The sequence below is a fragment of the Mobula birostris genome, chromosome 6 (genome assembly GCF_030028105.1).
Source record: "Mobula birostris isolate sMobBir1 chromosome 6, sMobBir1.hap1, whole genome shotgun sequence".
In the NCBI taxonomy this organism is placed as follows: domain Eukaryota; kingdom Metazoa; phylum Chordata; class Chondrichthyes; order Myliobatiformes; family Myliobatidae; genus Mobula; species Mobula birostris.
In genome coordinates, this window is record NC_092375.1 from 114,185,799 (window position 1) to 114,201,975 (window position 16,177).

General features: G+C 48.7%; 1 protein-coding gene across 1 annotated transcript; it reads left to right on the forward strand.

Annotated features, from left to right (window-relative positions):
* Window positions 1-1,057: 1,057 nt before the first annotated feature.
* Window positions 1,058-16,177, forward strand: LOC140199867 (SPEG neighbor protein-like). Its single transcript, XM_072262377.1, has 5 exons — window positions 1,058-1,137; window positions 3,364-3,491; window positions 8,525-8,832; window positions 12,555-12,696; window positions 15,935-16,177. The coding sequence occupies exons 2-5, from the start codon at window positions 3,364-3,366 to the stop codon at window positions 16,071-16,073; spliced, it is 717 nt and encodes a 238-aa protein (XP_072118478.1). The 5' UTR covers window positions 1,058-1,137; the 3' UTR covers window positions 16,074-16,177.

Sequence of the window (16,177 nt, forward strand, 5' to 3'; positions counted from 1 at the left end):
TGGGGAAAGTAACTGTTTTTTTTAGTCCGGTGGTCCTGGTGTGAATGCTAGTTAGCCTCCTCCAGGAAGGAAGTGGGACAAACAATCCAGTTTTCAATACGTTCATGGTTGAACTTGGTGTTGGCTCCATTTTGTTTTCTGAGACTTTGAATAATGACACCGTAATCTGCAGCTCCAGGAACAGAATGAGAAATCCTTTGTTATCAAATGTGTCTTAAGTGGGTGAGCCGTGTTTCTGAGCCAGTTGCCACTTCCTTCTAAACTCCTCCTGGGAGAAATGTGTCCTCCACATCCACCCTCAGCATTTAAGTTGAAGTTCAGGTCAGGTCAAGTGGATAATATTGTCACTAAAGGTACAATGATACTGGTGTGTATTGATCTAATTGACTCAACCTCTCCGTATCTGTCAACGCATACAACCCAGACACCAACCAGTGAACCTTCTCTACACTGCCTCCCTCTTTGCATCTCCGTCTCTCTCTCTCCCTATTTCCATCTCCCTCCTCCCTACTCCCTTCATCTACTTTCCACCCTCTTTACCCCCCCTCCCCCCAGCACCCTCCGTTCTCCTCTCTCCTTCTCCATCTCCCTCCATTCTCCACCTTCCCTCTCTCCATTCCCACCACCCACCCACACGTCGCTCCATCTCCCCATCTTCCTCCCCCTGCCCTGGAAGTGGCCCGTGTCTCAGGCTGTCAGTGGGCGTCGGCGAGACGACCCACCATCTGCTGCGCGGCCGCTGGGGAAAAGACATCTTGGTTCTTCAGCTATTTCCTTACGCAGCAGCCGAGGCCGCAATTAGCGCGACGGCCCCGGGAGAGCCCGGCCACCGCTATATACGGGCAGGCCAGGCGGTGGGGCTACGGCCAGCGGGGATGCGGCTCTGCCCAGAGGCTCCTTCCGCCCCCTCCAAAGAAGGCAAGAGAGCTCCAGGAATGCGGGCAGGGTGGGTCCGCCCTCCATCACCTCCCCCTTCAGCTCCAACAACCCTTCCATCCCCTCCGACCACACCCTCTCCGCGCTTATATAACGGCCCATTCCCCCTTCTCCCGCGGGTCCACCCGTTGAGTCTTGCTGTGCTTCTCCCAGTAGGCTGAGGGAGCAGTTTCTTCAGCGAGGAGCCGGCGCTACCCCGGGGTAAGTGAAGGGGGTAAACTGGTAAATGGGTTTATTATTGTCACCAGCACCAAAACCCTTGTCCAGCATGCTGTCCACACTGATCAATTCATTACAACAGTGAACTGGAATTGGCTCTAACTGTCACAATATACATAGATACATCACAAGCCCGGGCGGAAGGTGCGGAGATCCTGAGAATTCCAGTCGTCAAGATCCCCCTCTCGGCCTCACCATAGGAAAGCTAACGAAGCGGTACGTTTGGCACCAGCTCGGCTGCAGGAGCTGCCGGAAGCATGGTCCACCTTAGCGGCTCCGCTCCGGGTTTACTCCCGTAGCCTTCGCCTGTCCCGAGGCTGCCCACGAGGCAGTGGGGCTGTTTAGCCGAGCTGGGGAAGAGCAGTGCAGGTAAACAATAAGGTGCAAGATCATAACGGGATCGACTGAGAGGCCAAAAGTCCATTTTATTGTACTAGGGGCAGTTCAATAGCTATATAACAGAGGGGTGGAATCTGTCCCTGAGCCCGGTGGTACGTGCTTTCGGGCTTTTGTATCTCCTGCCTGCTGGGAGTGGGGAGATGAGAGAGCGCCTGGGGTGGGTGGGGTCTTTGATTATGCTGGCTGCCGAGCCCATGGCGAAGAGGCTGGTTTCCATGATGTGCTGATCTGTGCCCACAGCTCTCTAGTTTCTTGTAGTCGCAGGCAGACGTGAGCGACCAACTGTCTCTGTCTAGGGTGGGGAGCGGAAGGGGAGGGTAGGGTGGGGCAGCAAATCATAAACAGAAGGGATTCTGCAGATATTAAAGATCCAGAGTAGCACACACACAGAATGTTGGAGGAACTCAGCAGGTCGGGCAGCATCTATGGAAATGAATAAATGGGGCTCTCCCCACAGATCCAGAACTACGTCAGGGGTGTGGAATATCCATTCCACTGATCAATCCGCTTTCAAAGTCAACTTGGTCCTAATAGAAGCACCTATGGAGGGACAGAGGGAACTTGGGGTCTAGGTCCATTGGCCCCTCAAAGTTGCCGTACAAGTTGACAGGGTGGTTAAGAAGGCGGATGTATCAAAACCAAAACATACAGTGTCATTTGCGTCAATGACCAACACAGTCTGAGGACGAGCTGGGGGCCGCCCGCAAGTGTCGCCATGATTCTGGCTCCAACATAGGATGCCCACAGCTTACCAACCCTAACCCGTACGTCTTTGGAATTTGGGAGGAAACCAGAGCAACAGGCGGAACCTCACGAGGAGAACGAACAAACTCCTCACAGGCAATGGTGAGAATTGAACTGTTAAACTGCTCAGGTGCCTTGGGTTTAACCCTTGCTTGTCAACTCTCAAGGAAAATGAAGACAGACTCAAGCAGAATCATTTCTGGGGAGGTGAGACCATGTCCTGGGGGGTGGTCAGAGCTCAGAACATGCTGGGGACCGTGATAGAAACTTCTCCCATGGTCTCTTGTTTGTGATCATGGATGAAAGTGTAAATATGTTGACGAGTAACTTTACAGATGATACTAAAATTAGATCATAATAAGATGAGCATAAGACTAAGGAGCAGAATTAGGCTATTCACCCCACTGACAGTGTTCCAGCATTCCATCACGGCTTATTTATTTTCCCACACAACCCCATTCTCCTGCTTTTCCCTGTAACTATTGATATGCTTACTAATCAAGAACCTATCAACCTCTGCTTTAAATATACCCAATGATTCAACCTCCAGAGCTGTCTGTGGCAATGATTCATCAACTTCTGGTTAAAGAGATTGCTCATCCTCCTCTCTCTGAAGGAGTGTCCTTGTACTCTGAGGCTGTGCCCTCCGGTCCTGCACTCCCCCACTAGAGGAAGCATGCTCTCCAGGTCCACTTTACCAAAGCCTTTCAATATTCGATAGGTTAATCTCAATGAGATCCCTCCTCATTCTTCTAAATTCCAGTGAGTTCAAGCCCAGAGCCATCAAATGGTCCTGATAAATTAATCCCTTCATTCTCAGGGTAATTCTTGTGACCCTCTCCAATGCCGGCATATCTTTCCTTAGATAAGGGGCCCAAAACTGCTCACGATATGACAAATGTGGTCTGACCAACACCTCAGGTGGAGCTGGGGGCGGTGAACTTGGATGATACACTGGGGTATGGATTACTACAGATACTGGCAGGACAGTACAGCAGCTGGAAGGGGGCTACGTGTCCTCTCCTGCTCCTAATTCACCGGTTTGTGTGGCTCTGTTGTCCACAGATGTCAAGGACGGCGCAGTCTCCTGCCAAGAAGTTGGCACCCCCACCTCCGGGATGCACCATAGACATCAACGACCCTACAGTGCAGGACGCAGCCATCAAGATCCAGGCTTCATTCCGTGGGCACAGGTAGGAGCAAAGGCAACCCTGAAGAGAGGGTCCAGGAAAGCAGAAAGAGCCCACTGCACTTACTGAAGGGTTAGGGGTCTCAGTGGTGGGTATCGATCACAGAACATTGCAGCACAGTACCGGCCCTTTGGCTCATGATGTTGTACCAACCTTTTAATCTACTCTAAGATCAATTTAACCCTTTCTTCCTACATAACCCTCCATTTTTTTCAACCACATGCCTCCTTAATATATACACCCCTACCACCAGCCCCGTCAGAGTGTTCCACGCACCCCATCACTCTCTGTGTAAAAAAGCATATCTTTAACATACTCCTCCACTACCCCCCCCCCACACATATTCTCCCATTCATCTTAAAATTGTGCCCCATGTAGCAACCATTTCTACCCTGGTAAAAAAGTATCTGTCTGTTCACTTGATCGATGGCTCTTTTCACCCTGTATACTTCCATCAAGTCACCTCTCATCCTCCTTTCCTCCAAAGAGAGAAGCCCTAGCTTGCTCAATTTACCCTAATAAGACATGCTCTCTAATCCAAGCAGCGCCCTGGTAAATCTCTTCTGCACCCTCTCTAAAGCCTCCATATCCTTCCTACAATGAGGTGACCCGAACTGAACAGAATGCTTTAAGTGTGATCTAACCGGGGTTTTACAGAGCTGCAACATTACCTCACATCTCTGGAACTTAATACCCCCAACTAATGAAGGCCAACACACCACACGCCCTATCAACTTGCAGGTATATGGAGCAAGTTGCCAGAGGAAATTGGTATACTGACAATATTTAAGATTAAGTAATTAGAATGTACATCAAAACACTGAAAGGTACAGTGAAATGCTTTGTTTGTGTCTATGGCCAACACACGTCCAAGGATGAGCTGAGGGCAGCTCGCAAGTGTATCACCAAGCTTCCAGTGCCAACATAGCATGCCCACAACTTAATAATCCTAACCAGTATGTGTCTGGAAGGTGGGTGGAAACCGCAGTACCCAGATGAAACCCACGTGTCACAGAGAGAACATACAGGCAGTGTTGGGAGTTGAACCCTGATCGCTGGTGCTGTAAAGCGTTACACTAACTGCACCACTACCATGCCGCCCCTACTGATAAATTGATTTATTTTTGTCACATGTACTAAGCTACAGTGAAAAGCCTGGCTTGTGTACAGCTTGGACAGATCAAATGCATTACACGGTGCACCAGGGCAGAGCAAGATAAAACAGTAACAAAATGAAGAATGCACGGAGCAAACACATGAGGAATACTTAGAGTCACAGAAACAGGTCCTTCAGGCCGACTGGTCCATGCTGGACAAGTGCCCGTCAAAGCTGGTCCCATTTAAAACATACAACAGTATAGCATACACTATAGGCACTTTGGCCCATGATGCTGTATCAACTTTTAACCTACTCCTCGATCTAGCTAACCTTTCCCTCCCACAAAGACCTTCATTTTTCATTAATCAATGTGATTATCTCAGAGTTTCTTCAATGTCTCTAATGTATCTGCCTCTACTGCCACCCCTGGCAGTGTGTTCCACGAACTCGCCACGCCACGCTCTGTATTAAAACCCTACCTCCGACACCACCCCCTATATTTTCACCCTGGGAAAAGTCCCTGCTGTCCACTCGATCTATGCCTCTTATTAACTTGTACTCCTCGATCAAACCACCTCTCAGCTTCCTTCACTCCAAAGAGTAAAGTCAACCTATCTTCATAAGAGATGTTCTCTAATCCAGGCAGAATCCTGGCAAGTCTCCTCTGCACTCTAAAACTTCCACATCCTTCCTGTAACGAAGGTAACCAGAACCAAACACAATACAGTATTCCAAGTGTGGTCTAACCAGGGCTTTATAGAGCAGCAACATTAGTTTGCCGTCTTGAACTCAGTTCCCTGACTAATGAAAGCCAACACCCCATACACAAACCATGCACCTTCTTAACCACCCTGTCAACAGAAAATGCTGGAAAAACTCATTAGGTCAAGCAGCATCTGTAGAGAGAAAAATGGATTTAATGCTTAGAGTTAGAGACTCTTATTCAGAACTGAGAAAGATCAATTCTTGATAAGCAAGGGTGTTGAAAGGTTACTGATGAAGAAGTGTGGAGTCAAGTTTATAGATGGTTCAGCTGTGACATCATTAAATGGTGGTGCAGGATCAAGGGGCCGAGTGGCCTCTGGCTAATTCACTGTCCAACCCCAACGGGCTGTGAGAAGTGGTGTTTAAGAGGGTGTTGAATGGAGGGTAGGAATGGAGGGTTGTGGCCCATGTGCAGGCAGAAGAAATTTAGTTTAACTCTACATTGTGTTCAGCACAGGCACTGTGGGCTGAAGGGCTCGTTGTTTGTCTGACGTTCTGAGCTGGGGGTGTGTGAGTGTGTGCGTGTATCTCTGTGTGTGTGAGTGTGAGAGAGAGAAAGAGAAAGTATCTCTGTTCTGTGAGTGTGTGAGAGTGTGTGTGTGTGTGTGTGTGTGTGAGAGTATCTCTGTTCTGTGTGTGTGTGAGTGTGTGAGAGTGAGTGTGTGTATGTGTGAGAGAAAGAGTATCTCTGTTCTGTGTTTGTGTGTGTTTTATGTACAAGTGTATATGTTTTGGATGTGCGTGCACGAGTTTTGTTTGTGTATGTCAAATTTCGAAGTAAACTGATATCAAAGTACCTATCAGTCACCTTATACATACAACCCTGAGATTCGTTTTCTTGCGGGCATACGCAATAGGTCCAAAGACAATAATAGAATCAATGAAAGATCACACCAGCAGGGTGGACGACCAGAGTGCAAGAGACAACAAACTATGCAAATACGAAAGAAAACAAAGAAATAACAAGAGATGAAGAGTCCTTGAACGTGTGTTCACAGGTTGTGGGAACAGTTCCGTGATGGGCCGAGTGAAGTGAGTGAGGTTGTCCCCACTGGTTCGGGAGCCTGATGGTTGTAGGGTAATAACTGTTCCTGAACCTAGTGGTGTGGGACCTGATGGTTGTAGGGTAATAACTGTTCCTGAACCTGGTGGTGTGGGACCTGATGGTTGTAGAGTAATAACCGTCCCTGAACCTGGTGGTGTGGGTCCTGATGGTTGTAGGGTAATAACTGTCCCTGAACCTGGTGGTGTGGGACCTGATGGTTGAGGGGTAATAACTGTTCCTGAACCTGGTGGTGTGGGACCTGATGGTTGTAGGGTAATAACTGTCCCTGAACCCAGTGGTGTGGGACCTGATGGTTGTAGGGTAATAACTGTTCCTGAACCTGGTGGTGCGGGTCCTGATGGTTGAGGGGTAATAACTGTTCCTGAACCTAGTGGTGTGGGACCTGATGGTTGAGGGGTAATAACTGTTCCTGAACCTGGTGGTGTGGGACCTGATGGTTGTAGGGTGATAACTGTTCCTGAACCTGGTGGTGTGGGACCTGATGGTTGTAGGGTGATAACTGTTCCTGAACCTGGTGGTGTGGGACCTGATGGCTGAGGGGTAATAACCGTCCCTGAACCTCGTGGTGTGGGACCTGTTGGTTGTAGGGTAATAACTGTCCCTGAACCTGGTGGTGTGGGACCTGATGGTTGAGAGGTAATAACTGTTCCTGAACCTGGTGGTGCGGGTCCTGATGGTTGAGGGGTAATAACTGTTCCTGAACCTAGTGGTGTGGGACCTGATGGTTGAGGGGTAATAACTGTTCCTGAACCTGGTGGTGTGGGACCTGATGGTTGTAGGGTGATAACTGTTCCTGAACCTGGTGGTGTGGGACCTGATGGTTGTAGGGTGATAACTGTTCCTGAACCTGGTGGTGTGGGACCTGATGGCTGAGGGGTAATAACCGTCCCTGAACCTCGTGGTGTGGGACCTGTTGGTTGTAGGGTAATAACTGTCCCTGAACCTGGTGGTGTGGGACCTGATGGTTGAGAGGTAATAACTGTTCCTGAACCTGGTGGTGTGGGACCTGATGGCTGTAGGGTAATAACTGTTCCTGAACCTGGTGGTGTGGGACCTGATGGTTGTAGGGTAATAACTGTCCCTGAACATGGTGGTGTGGGACCTGATGGTTGTAGGGTGATAACTGTTCCTGAACCTGGTGGTGTGGGACCTGATGGCTGAGGGGTAATAACCGTCCCTGAACCTGGTGGTGTGGGACCTGATGGTTGTAGGGTAATAACTGTCCCTGAACCTGGTGGTGTGGGTCCTGATGGTTGTAGGGTAATAACTGTTCCTGAACCTGGTGGTGTGGGATCTGATGGTTGTAGGGTAATAACTGTTCCTGAACCTGGTGGTGTGGGACCTGATGGTTGTAGGGTAATAACTGTCCCTGAACATGGTGGTGTGGGACCTGATGGTTGTAGGGTGATAACTGTTCCTGAACCTGGTGGTGTGGGTCCTGATGGTTGTAGGGTAATAACTGTCCCTGAACCTGGTGGTGTGGGTCCTGATGGTTGTAGGGTAATAACTGTCCCTGAACCTGGTGGTGTGGGTCCTGAGGCTCCTGATGGCAGCAGCGAGAACAGAGCATGTCCTTGGTGGTGGGGATCCATGCTGATGGATGCTGTTTTTCTGCAACAATGCTGCATGTAGATGTTCTCAATGTGGGGAGGGCTTTACTCGTGATGGACTGACCTGTATCCACAATTTTTTGTGGGAATCTCCATACAAGGGCATTGGTAGTTCCATACCAGGCTGTGTGCGGCCAGTCAATATACCCTTCCCAACACAGCTACAGAGGTTTGTCAAAGTTTTAGATGTCATGCCAAACCTTCACAAACTTCTAAGGAAGTAGAGGCTGCTGCCGTGCTTTCTTTGTATTTGCACTTGCGTGCTGGGCCCAGGACAGACTCTCTCAAATAATAACACAGAAGAATTTAAAGTTGATGACCCTCTCCATCTCTGACCCCAGATGAGGACTGGCTCCTTGATCTGTGTCGACGTGTCTTTGGGGAGTGTGTGTGTGTGTGTGTGTGTACCTGCCCTTGGCTCTGTGTGTATAGCGGCGGGGGGGGGGGAGGTGAGATGCAATGCCCCTGGCTCCGACCCCTCCGTTCCTGGCTGCAGGTCGCGCAGGGAACTGCGGGAGAAAGGCCCACCCCGCGTCCTGAAAGACCTGAAGGATGTTGTGCTGATCGAGGGCAGCGCAGCCAGGCTCGACTGCAGGGTCAGCGCCTTCCCAGACCCCATGATCCGCTGGTTCAAGGACGGCCGGGAACTCAAGGATGGACCCAAGTACCGCTACGTGTTTGAGGACCCAGACGTGGTGGCGTTGGTGGTCAGGGACGGGACTCTATCAGACCTGGGCAAGTACACCATCTCGATCACCAACACCTTCGGAGAGGCGTACGACTCCGCAAAGATCATCATTGAAGGTGAGAGACCTCATCAAAGATTAAAAATTACATTACTTATCACATGTACAGTAATTGAAGCATACAGAAAAATTGTTTTTGTTAGTGTCAACGACCAACACAATCCGAGGATATGCTTGGGGGGTAGCCCGCAAGTGTCATCACATTTCTGGTGCCAACAAGTAACTGACTCTAACCCATACAACTTCGGGATGTGGGAGGGAATGGAAGCACCAGGAGGTAATCCACGCAAACACGGGGAGAACGTACAGACTCCTTACGGACAGTGACAGGAAACTGAAACCCAGATCGCTGGTGTTGCAAAGTGTTGTGCTTAACTGCTACACTACTGTTCCACACTGCTGGTGTGACCCCCTTGTAACTTTATTCACAACCCCCTGAACTTCTCTCCAGTGCTCCCACTGGTAAACAGAACCCATACACTCCGTTGCAGCATGAAACAGGAACAGGCCCTTTGGCCCACAATATCTGTGCTGAACACCATGCCAAATTAAACTCAATCCCTTCTGCCTGCTCACGATCCTGATCTCACTATTCCCTCTGTCGGTCTAACAACCTCATAAACGCCGCTTTGTACCTGCCTTCACCTCCACCTTCACATAGCACTCTCTGTATAAAAAAAGAACTTGCGTTAGACTTCCTCTCTTACATGTCTCCTAGAACATAGAACGTGCATCAGTACAGCCCCTTCAGCCCACAGTGTTGTACTGACCTTATAACCTACTCTAAGATCAACCTCCCCTCCCACATAGCCCTCGATTTTTCTATCACCCATGTGTTTAACTGTCTCTTAAATAACTCTACCACTACCCCTGACAGTGTGTTCCCTCCACCCTCCAATCCCTGTGTAAAAAAACTTACCTCTGACATCCCCCCCCCATACTTTCCTCCAGACACCTTTAAGTTATAGCCCCCTGTATTGGCCACTTCCACCCTGCAAAAAGTCTCGACCTATGCCGCTTATCAGCTTATGCAGCTCTATTCAGTTACCTCTCTTCCTCTTTCCTATAAGGAGAAAAGCTCTGGCTCAGTCAGCCCATCTTCAGCCTGTTCCTCAACCTGTCCTCTAGTAGCTGCTACTTCTAAATTAGGAAAAGTACTCTCTACCCTCTCATAACTTGATAGATTTTAATAATATTATAATTTTATGCCTTTCATAATCTTATAAATCTCTATCGGATCTCCCCCCAGCCTCGGACCTTCCAGAGAAAACAACCCAAGTTTGTTCAACCTGTCATAGCCTGTTGGCTCCATTCCAGTGAAAATGTGTGTGTGCCTGACAAGACCCGACCAGCGTTTTGTTGCTCTTGGGAAGGTACTGGTGAACAGTACTTGCCGTGGTCCTTCCAGTGCAGGGGCTCCCCCAGTGCTGATGCTGATGGGCAGGGGGTGCCAGGGGTTTAGACCTGGTGCTGATGGACCAGTTGGTAGTGACGTGGAAGGTAAACAGTATTATTACTCAGAGATACAGTGTGCACAGGCCCTCCTCACCCTTCAAGATGTGCCATCCAGCAACCCACCAATTTAACCCGGGGCTAATCACAGGAGAATCTATAATGACCAATTAACTTACTAACCGGTACGTCTTTGGACTGTGGGGGGACTCCAGGGAACCCAGAGGAAACCCACGTATGCATGGGCTTACAGAGGATGCCGGAACTGAACTCAGGCGCCCCCGAGCTGTGACAGCGTCACGCTAACCACTACGCCACCGAGATATCAGATTGATTGCGAGAATGTGGCAAACATGAATCAGCCGACTGCGCGCGGGAGGCACTCTCTTTTTGTGGGGGGGGTCTCACATTTTTCGTGTTAGAGGGTCTGGCTCGTTGCTTCCACACTGTAAGTTGCCCGGTGTGTACAGTGGTTAACGTGACTCAGTCACAGGGGTATGTACAAACTCCTTACAGACGGCAGTCTTTTTCCCAGGGTTGGCGAATCAAGAACTAGAGGGCACAGGTTTATGGTGAGAGTGGAAAAATTTAATAGGAACTTGAGAGGCAAATTTTTCACCCAGTATATGAGTACCAGCAACCAGAGGAAGTGGTTGAGGCAAGTACAATAATAATGAAAGGACGCTTGGACATGGATAGGAAATGTTTAGAGGAATATGGGCCAAACGCAGGCAGATGGAATTAACTTGGACAGGAATCTGGGTCAGTGTGGGCCATTTGGGCCTGTTTCAGCACTGTATAACTCAGCATGTCCACGTGAGGCGAGAGAAACCATCAGAGTCCCTGGCCAGGACTGGAACTCAGCAACGGTTGCTGGCCCAAATCCTTGACAGACTTCTCCTTCCTATCACAGATGCTGCCTGACTGGCCGAGTTCTTTCAGCATTTCCTGTTTTGTTGCTACTGTAGGTTTTCTCTCTCCATAGGGGCTGCCCGACCTGCTGGGTTTTTCTAATGTTCCTTTCAGTAACAGCTCTGACTTACATTTCACAGCTTTTAAATCCCTCTCTCACTCTCCCCTTCCTTCTTTCCCACTCTTTCTCTCCCCTCTACCCCTCCTGCTGCTCCCTCTCCTACTCGTCCTATCCTCCTCCCTTGCCCCATTTACCCCTCTCCTCTCCCTTTTCTCTCCCCCTCTCAACATTGATCCACCTTTTGCCTCCCACAGCACTCTTGCCCCCCTCCTGCCCCCACTCTCATCCCCTGCCCATCTAGCAAACCTGCAACCCTTCACCCCTCTCTCCCATCCTCCCCCACTGCCTGCAATGACTACTAACCTGATGGTTCTATAAACATTGTGATTACCATGACAACCAGAGTCTCACCTGATCGGCGATGTTCCCTGTATCTTATCCATTCCTATGTCAACTTTAAACCAGCCTGTTCTCCTCTCTCTACCAGTCCTGACGATGACTAATTGACCTGAGCTGTGAACTTGGTTTCACTACCCACAGATGCTGCCTACCCTGCCAGGTGTTTCCAACACATTTCTGTTTTTATTTCAGAATTCCAGCAACTGCGGCTTTTTCTTTGACCTTTTCCCTACCACTCTGTATCTCCTGTTATTTTACCTCTGTGATCTCAGATACACAACATCTGAAAAGAGGTTTGAAAAGGAACCTCCTATAGGTGAGTCAGAGGAGGAAGGGAAACTCATTGGAGAGCTCATTGATTGGGCTAGTATGTTCTTGATGGGCTGAACTGCCAGGCCCTGAAATCCAATAGAAAGTATAAATTGTACCTTGAAACGTAAGAAAATACAGTGAAATATGTCAACACATTCTGAGGATGTGCTGTGGTCATCCCAGAAGTATTGCCAAGCTAGCGTGTGTACAGCTTACTCATGCTGACTGGTTTGTCTTTGGAATGTGGGAGAAACTCCCACAATCATGGGGAGCACAAACAAACCCCTTACAGGCAGTAACAGTGTTTGAACCCGGGTTGCTGCTTTGCCACTATGCCACCCTAAAACTAGTGTGTTTGTGATGGGCCGAACAGCCAGTCCCTGAGATTCCAGGGAGTTTGAGCTTCTGCCTTTCGAATCTCTTAGGACTGGGGCCAAGGAACCAGCCACATGCCTGGTGACAGGCTTGTGTGTTGATTGTTGTGTAGTGGGACTCGCCCCATGTTAATGAGTGACCCTGCAGGGTGAAGGATGCAAGATGCAACCACTTGCCGCCTCTCTCTTGCATCTGCCAAGATCTCCGCTCTCTGCCCCTGTGGCCCTCGCACTCTGATCATCCTCAACTTCTCTGTCTTGTCCACGCAGTTCCGGGGAAAATTGAGAAGGGGCCAGATAACGTGAAGGCAAAGGTCGGGCAGACGGTGAAGCTGGTGGCGCGAATCAGCGGGGAGCCAGAGCCTGACGTTGGATGGGCAAAGGACGGAGAGGATATCGAAGAGGATGAGAGGTAACAGACTGCATCAAATCTCAAACTCACAGGGGCTGAAATTGCTTCCATTTCAGTCCATTTGATTTATTGACAAATGGGCCAAATTATGGCAGATGGAATGTAATGCAGACAAGAGTGAGGTGTTGCCCTTTGGGAGGACAGACCAGGGTAACTTACATAATGAACAGCACGGGACGGAGGAGTGCAGTAGAACAGAGAGATCTGGGAATCCAGATCCATAATAACTTGGTAACACACACAAAATGCTGGAGGGACACAGGAGGCCAGGCAGTGTCTCTTGAAAGGAATAAAGAGTCAATGTTTCGGGCCAGGGCTCAGCATGCCTGAAACAGTGACTTTTTATCCCCTTCCACAGGCTTGACCCGAGTTCCTCCAGCATTTTGAGTCTGTTTCTCTGGATGTCCAGCATCTGCAGAATCTCTTGTGTCCACGGTTCTTCGAAAGTGGCATCACCGATAGAGAAGGTTGGAAAGAGAGCTTTTGGTGCATTGACCTTCATAAATCAGAGCATTGAGTACAGGGGTTGGGATGTTATGTTGGAGTTGTACAAGACTTTGGTAAGGCCTAATTGGGAATATTAGCGCAGTTCTGGTCACCTACTACAGGGGTGGCGGGAGTGTGGAATGAGCTGTCAGTGGGAGTGGTAGATGTGGGTTCAATTTTAACATTTAAAATAAGTTTGGATATGTACATGAATGAGAGGGATACAGAGTGCTATGGTCTGGGTGCAGGTTAGTGGGACTGGGCAGAATAACATGAACTAGAAGGCTGAAAGCCCTGTTTCTGTGTTGTAGTGTTCTATGGCCCTATTGCATTTGGGTTATATCCTCATCTAATCTGTCCAACAGGGAGGTATTTTAGAAGGGTGTGTTAGGTCAGCTGTGTAGGTCTCCGTGCTTGTGAATAGCTATTCAATATCAATTAGGAGAAGGGTGGCTGTGTGTGATACAGTCAGTGGGATTTTACTATTCTTACAAAATGGTACGTCTACATGTAGTGGGAAGTTTCTGTACTGGGGCTCTGGCATGAGTGAATACTGTATGTTCGGAAGTGCTGTGTAATACACTCCCACTATTTGCTGCTGTCCTTGGTGCTGAAGGCTTTCCCCATGACTGCTCCTTCCTCAGGTATTCCAGCTGCTTTTGATTATTTAGTAGTTCGGAAATTTCTATAATGCCCCCATGCTTTGACAGTTTCCTAGAGTGACCTGTGCTGTCTGGGGGGTGGGGGAGGGGGAGGGAGTGTGCAAGAGACTGCACACTCTGGAATCCGGAGCAACATACTACCTGCTGGAGGAACAAAAAGGGTCATAGAGTCATAGAGTACAACAAACAGAATCAGGCCAGCTTGTCAGTGACGAACTATTATTTTACCTAATCCCATCAACCTGCATCTGGACCATACCCTCCACATCCCTCCCATCCAAACTTCTCCTAGATTTTGTAATCGTACCTGCATCCATCACTTCCGCTGGCAGCTCAATCCACACTTCCACCATCCTCTGAGCAAAAAAGTTCCCCCTCATGTTCCCCTTAAACATTTCCCTTTCACCCTTAATGCATGACCTTTAGTTCTGGCCTCAGCCAACCTCAGTGGAAAAAGCCTGCTGGCATTTACCCTGTCTATACCCCTCATACTTTTGTATCTTTCTGTGGGAACAATCCCTGCCAAATGTTGAAAGTTTATTTCTCCCCACAGATGCTGCTCGACCCACTGTGTTCATAGAACATAGAACAGGTACAGCACAGAAAAGGCCCTTCAGCCAGTGGTGTTGTGCCAGCCGTCTACCCTATGCCAAGGTCTATCTAACTCTTCCCTTCTACTTAGCCCTCCATTTTTCTATCATCCATGTTCCTAAGAGTTTTATAAATGGTTGTTCTGTACCTCCCTCTATTGCCACCCCTGGGAGGTCATTACATCCGCCCACCAGACACTGTGTTAAAAAAACATAAACCTCTGGCATCCCCTCTTTCCTTTAATCACCTTAAAATTATGACCCTTCGTATAAGCCACTTCAGCCCTGGGAGTCTCCAGCTGTCTACTTGATCCATACATTGTACATCTCTGTCGTCACCTCTCACCCTCCTTTGCTCCAAACAGGAAAAGCCTTTCATCATAAGACATACTCTTGAGTAGTGTGCTGGTAAATCTCCTCTGCACTCCCTCTAAAGCTTCCACATCCCTCCTATAATGAAATGGCCAGAAATAAACAGAATATTCCATGGGTGGTCGAACTAGAGATTTATAGAGAGAGCTGTAACATTATCTTGCAGCTCTTAAACTCAATCCCCCAATTAATGAAGGCCAACACACCATATACATTCTTAATAACTTTTACAACTTTTGGGACAATTTTGAGGGATCTACAGATGTGGACCCCAAGATCCCTCTGTTCCCCCACACTGCTGAGAACCCTGACATTAACCCTGTACTCTGCCTTCAAGTTCAACCTTCCAAAGTGATTAACTTCTCACTTGTCTGGATTGAATTCCATCAGCCACTTCTTGGCCCAGCTTTGCATCCTGTCAATGCCCCATTGTAACCCATGACTATCCACAACTCCACCAACCTTGATGTCATCTGCCATCTTGGTTGTTTTTACAGTTCTTTCTGTGTCTCCCTTTCTACCCTGGATAAATTCTGCCTGCCCTTCAGTGTGGGAATTTTTGTTCCATTTCTGATGACGACTAAGTTAAAAATTTCAGAGTATGTCTCCCTGTTAAGGAGTGATAGAGGCACAGTCTAATCATGAGGTAAAAGTAAATTGCTTGCAGTACTGTGCGCAGTTCTGGTCAGTACAGTATAGGAAGGATGTCATTGTTTCTGGAGAGCGTGTAGATGAGATTCACCAGGAAGTTGCCTGGCTTGGAGGGTTTTAGCTACTGTGGAGAGATTGGATACAACAACCTCTGTCTGTCTGTATCTTGTTTTATGGCGGTTGGCATCCAGCAACCTGCCTTTGGAACAAAGATGAGCCAGAAGCTGGTGGATCTGTAGAAATTATTGCCACAGATGGGTGTGGAGGCCAAGTCATTGGGTATACAGTGTTTACAGATGAGGTTGATGGGTTCTTGATTAGTCAGGGTGTCAAAGGTTATGAGAAGAAGGCAGAAGAATTGGACAGAATGGTGGCACAGACTCAATGGGCCAAATGGCCTAATTCTGCTCCTATCTATCTCCCCCTCTCCCTCTCTCCCCCTCCCCCCCTCTCCCTCTCCCCCTCTCCCCCATACAGGATCTTCTATGATATCGATGTAGACTCAACAACCCTGACAATCAAAAACATTACAAAAGCGGATGCGGGCAAGTACGAAGTGTTTGTGGAGAACAGCCTGGGGATGGATCAGTCTTTCGCCAGAGTCGACGTTAACTGAGTCTGCGGTTGTCATCCCTCACTCACCCCCTCTGTCGTGCTCTCTTTCCCCATCTGTGGTCTGAAAGTATCAGCAATCCTTCGTCCCAGCTCAGATCCGGAGAG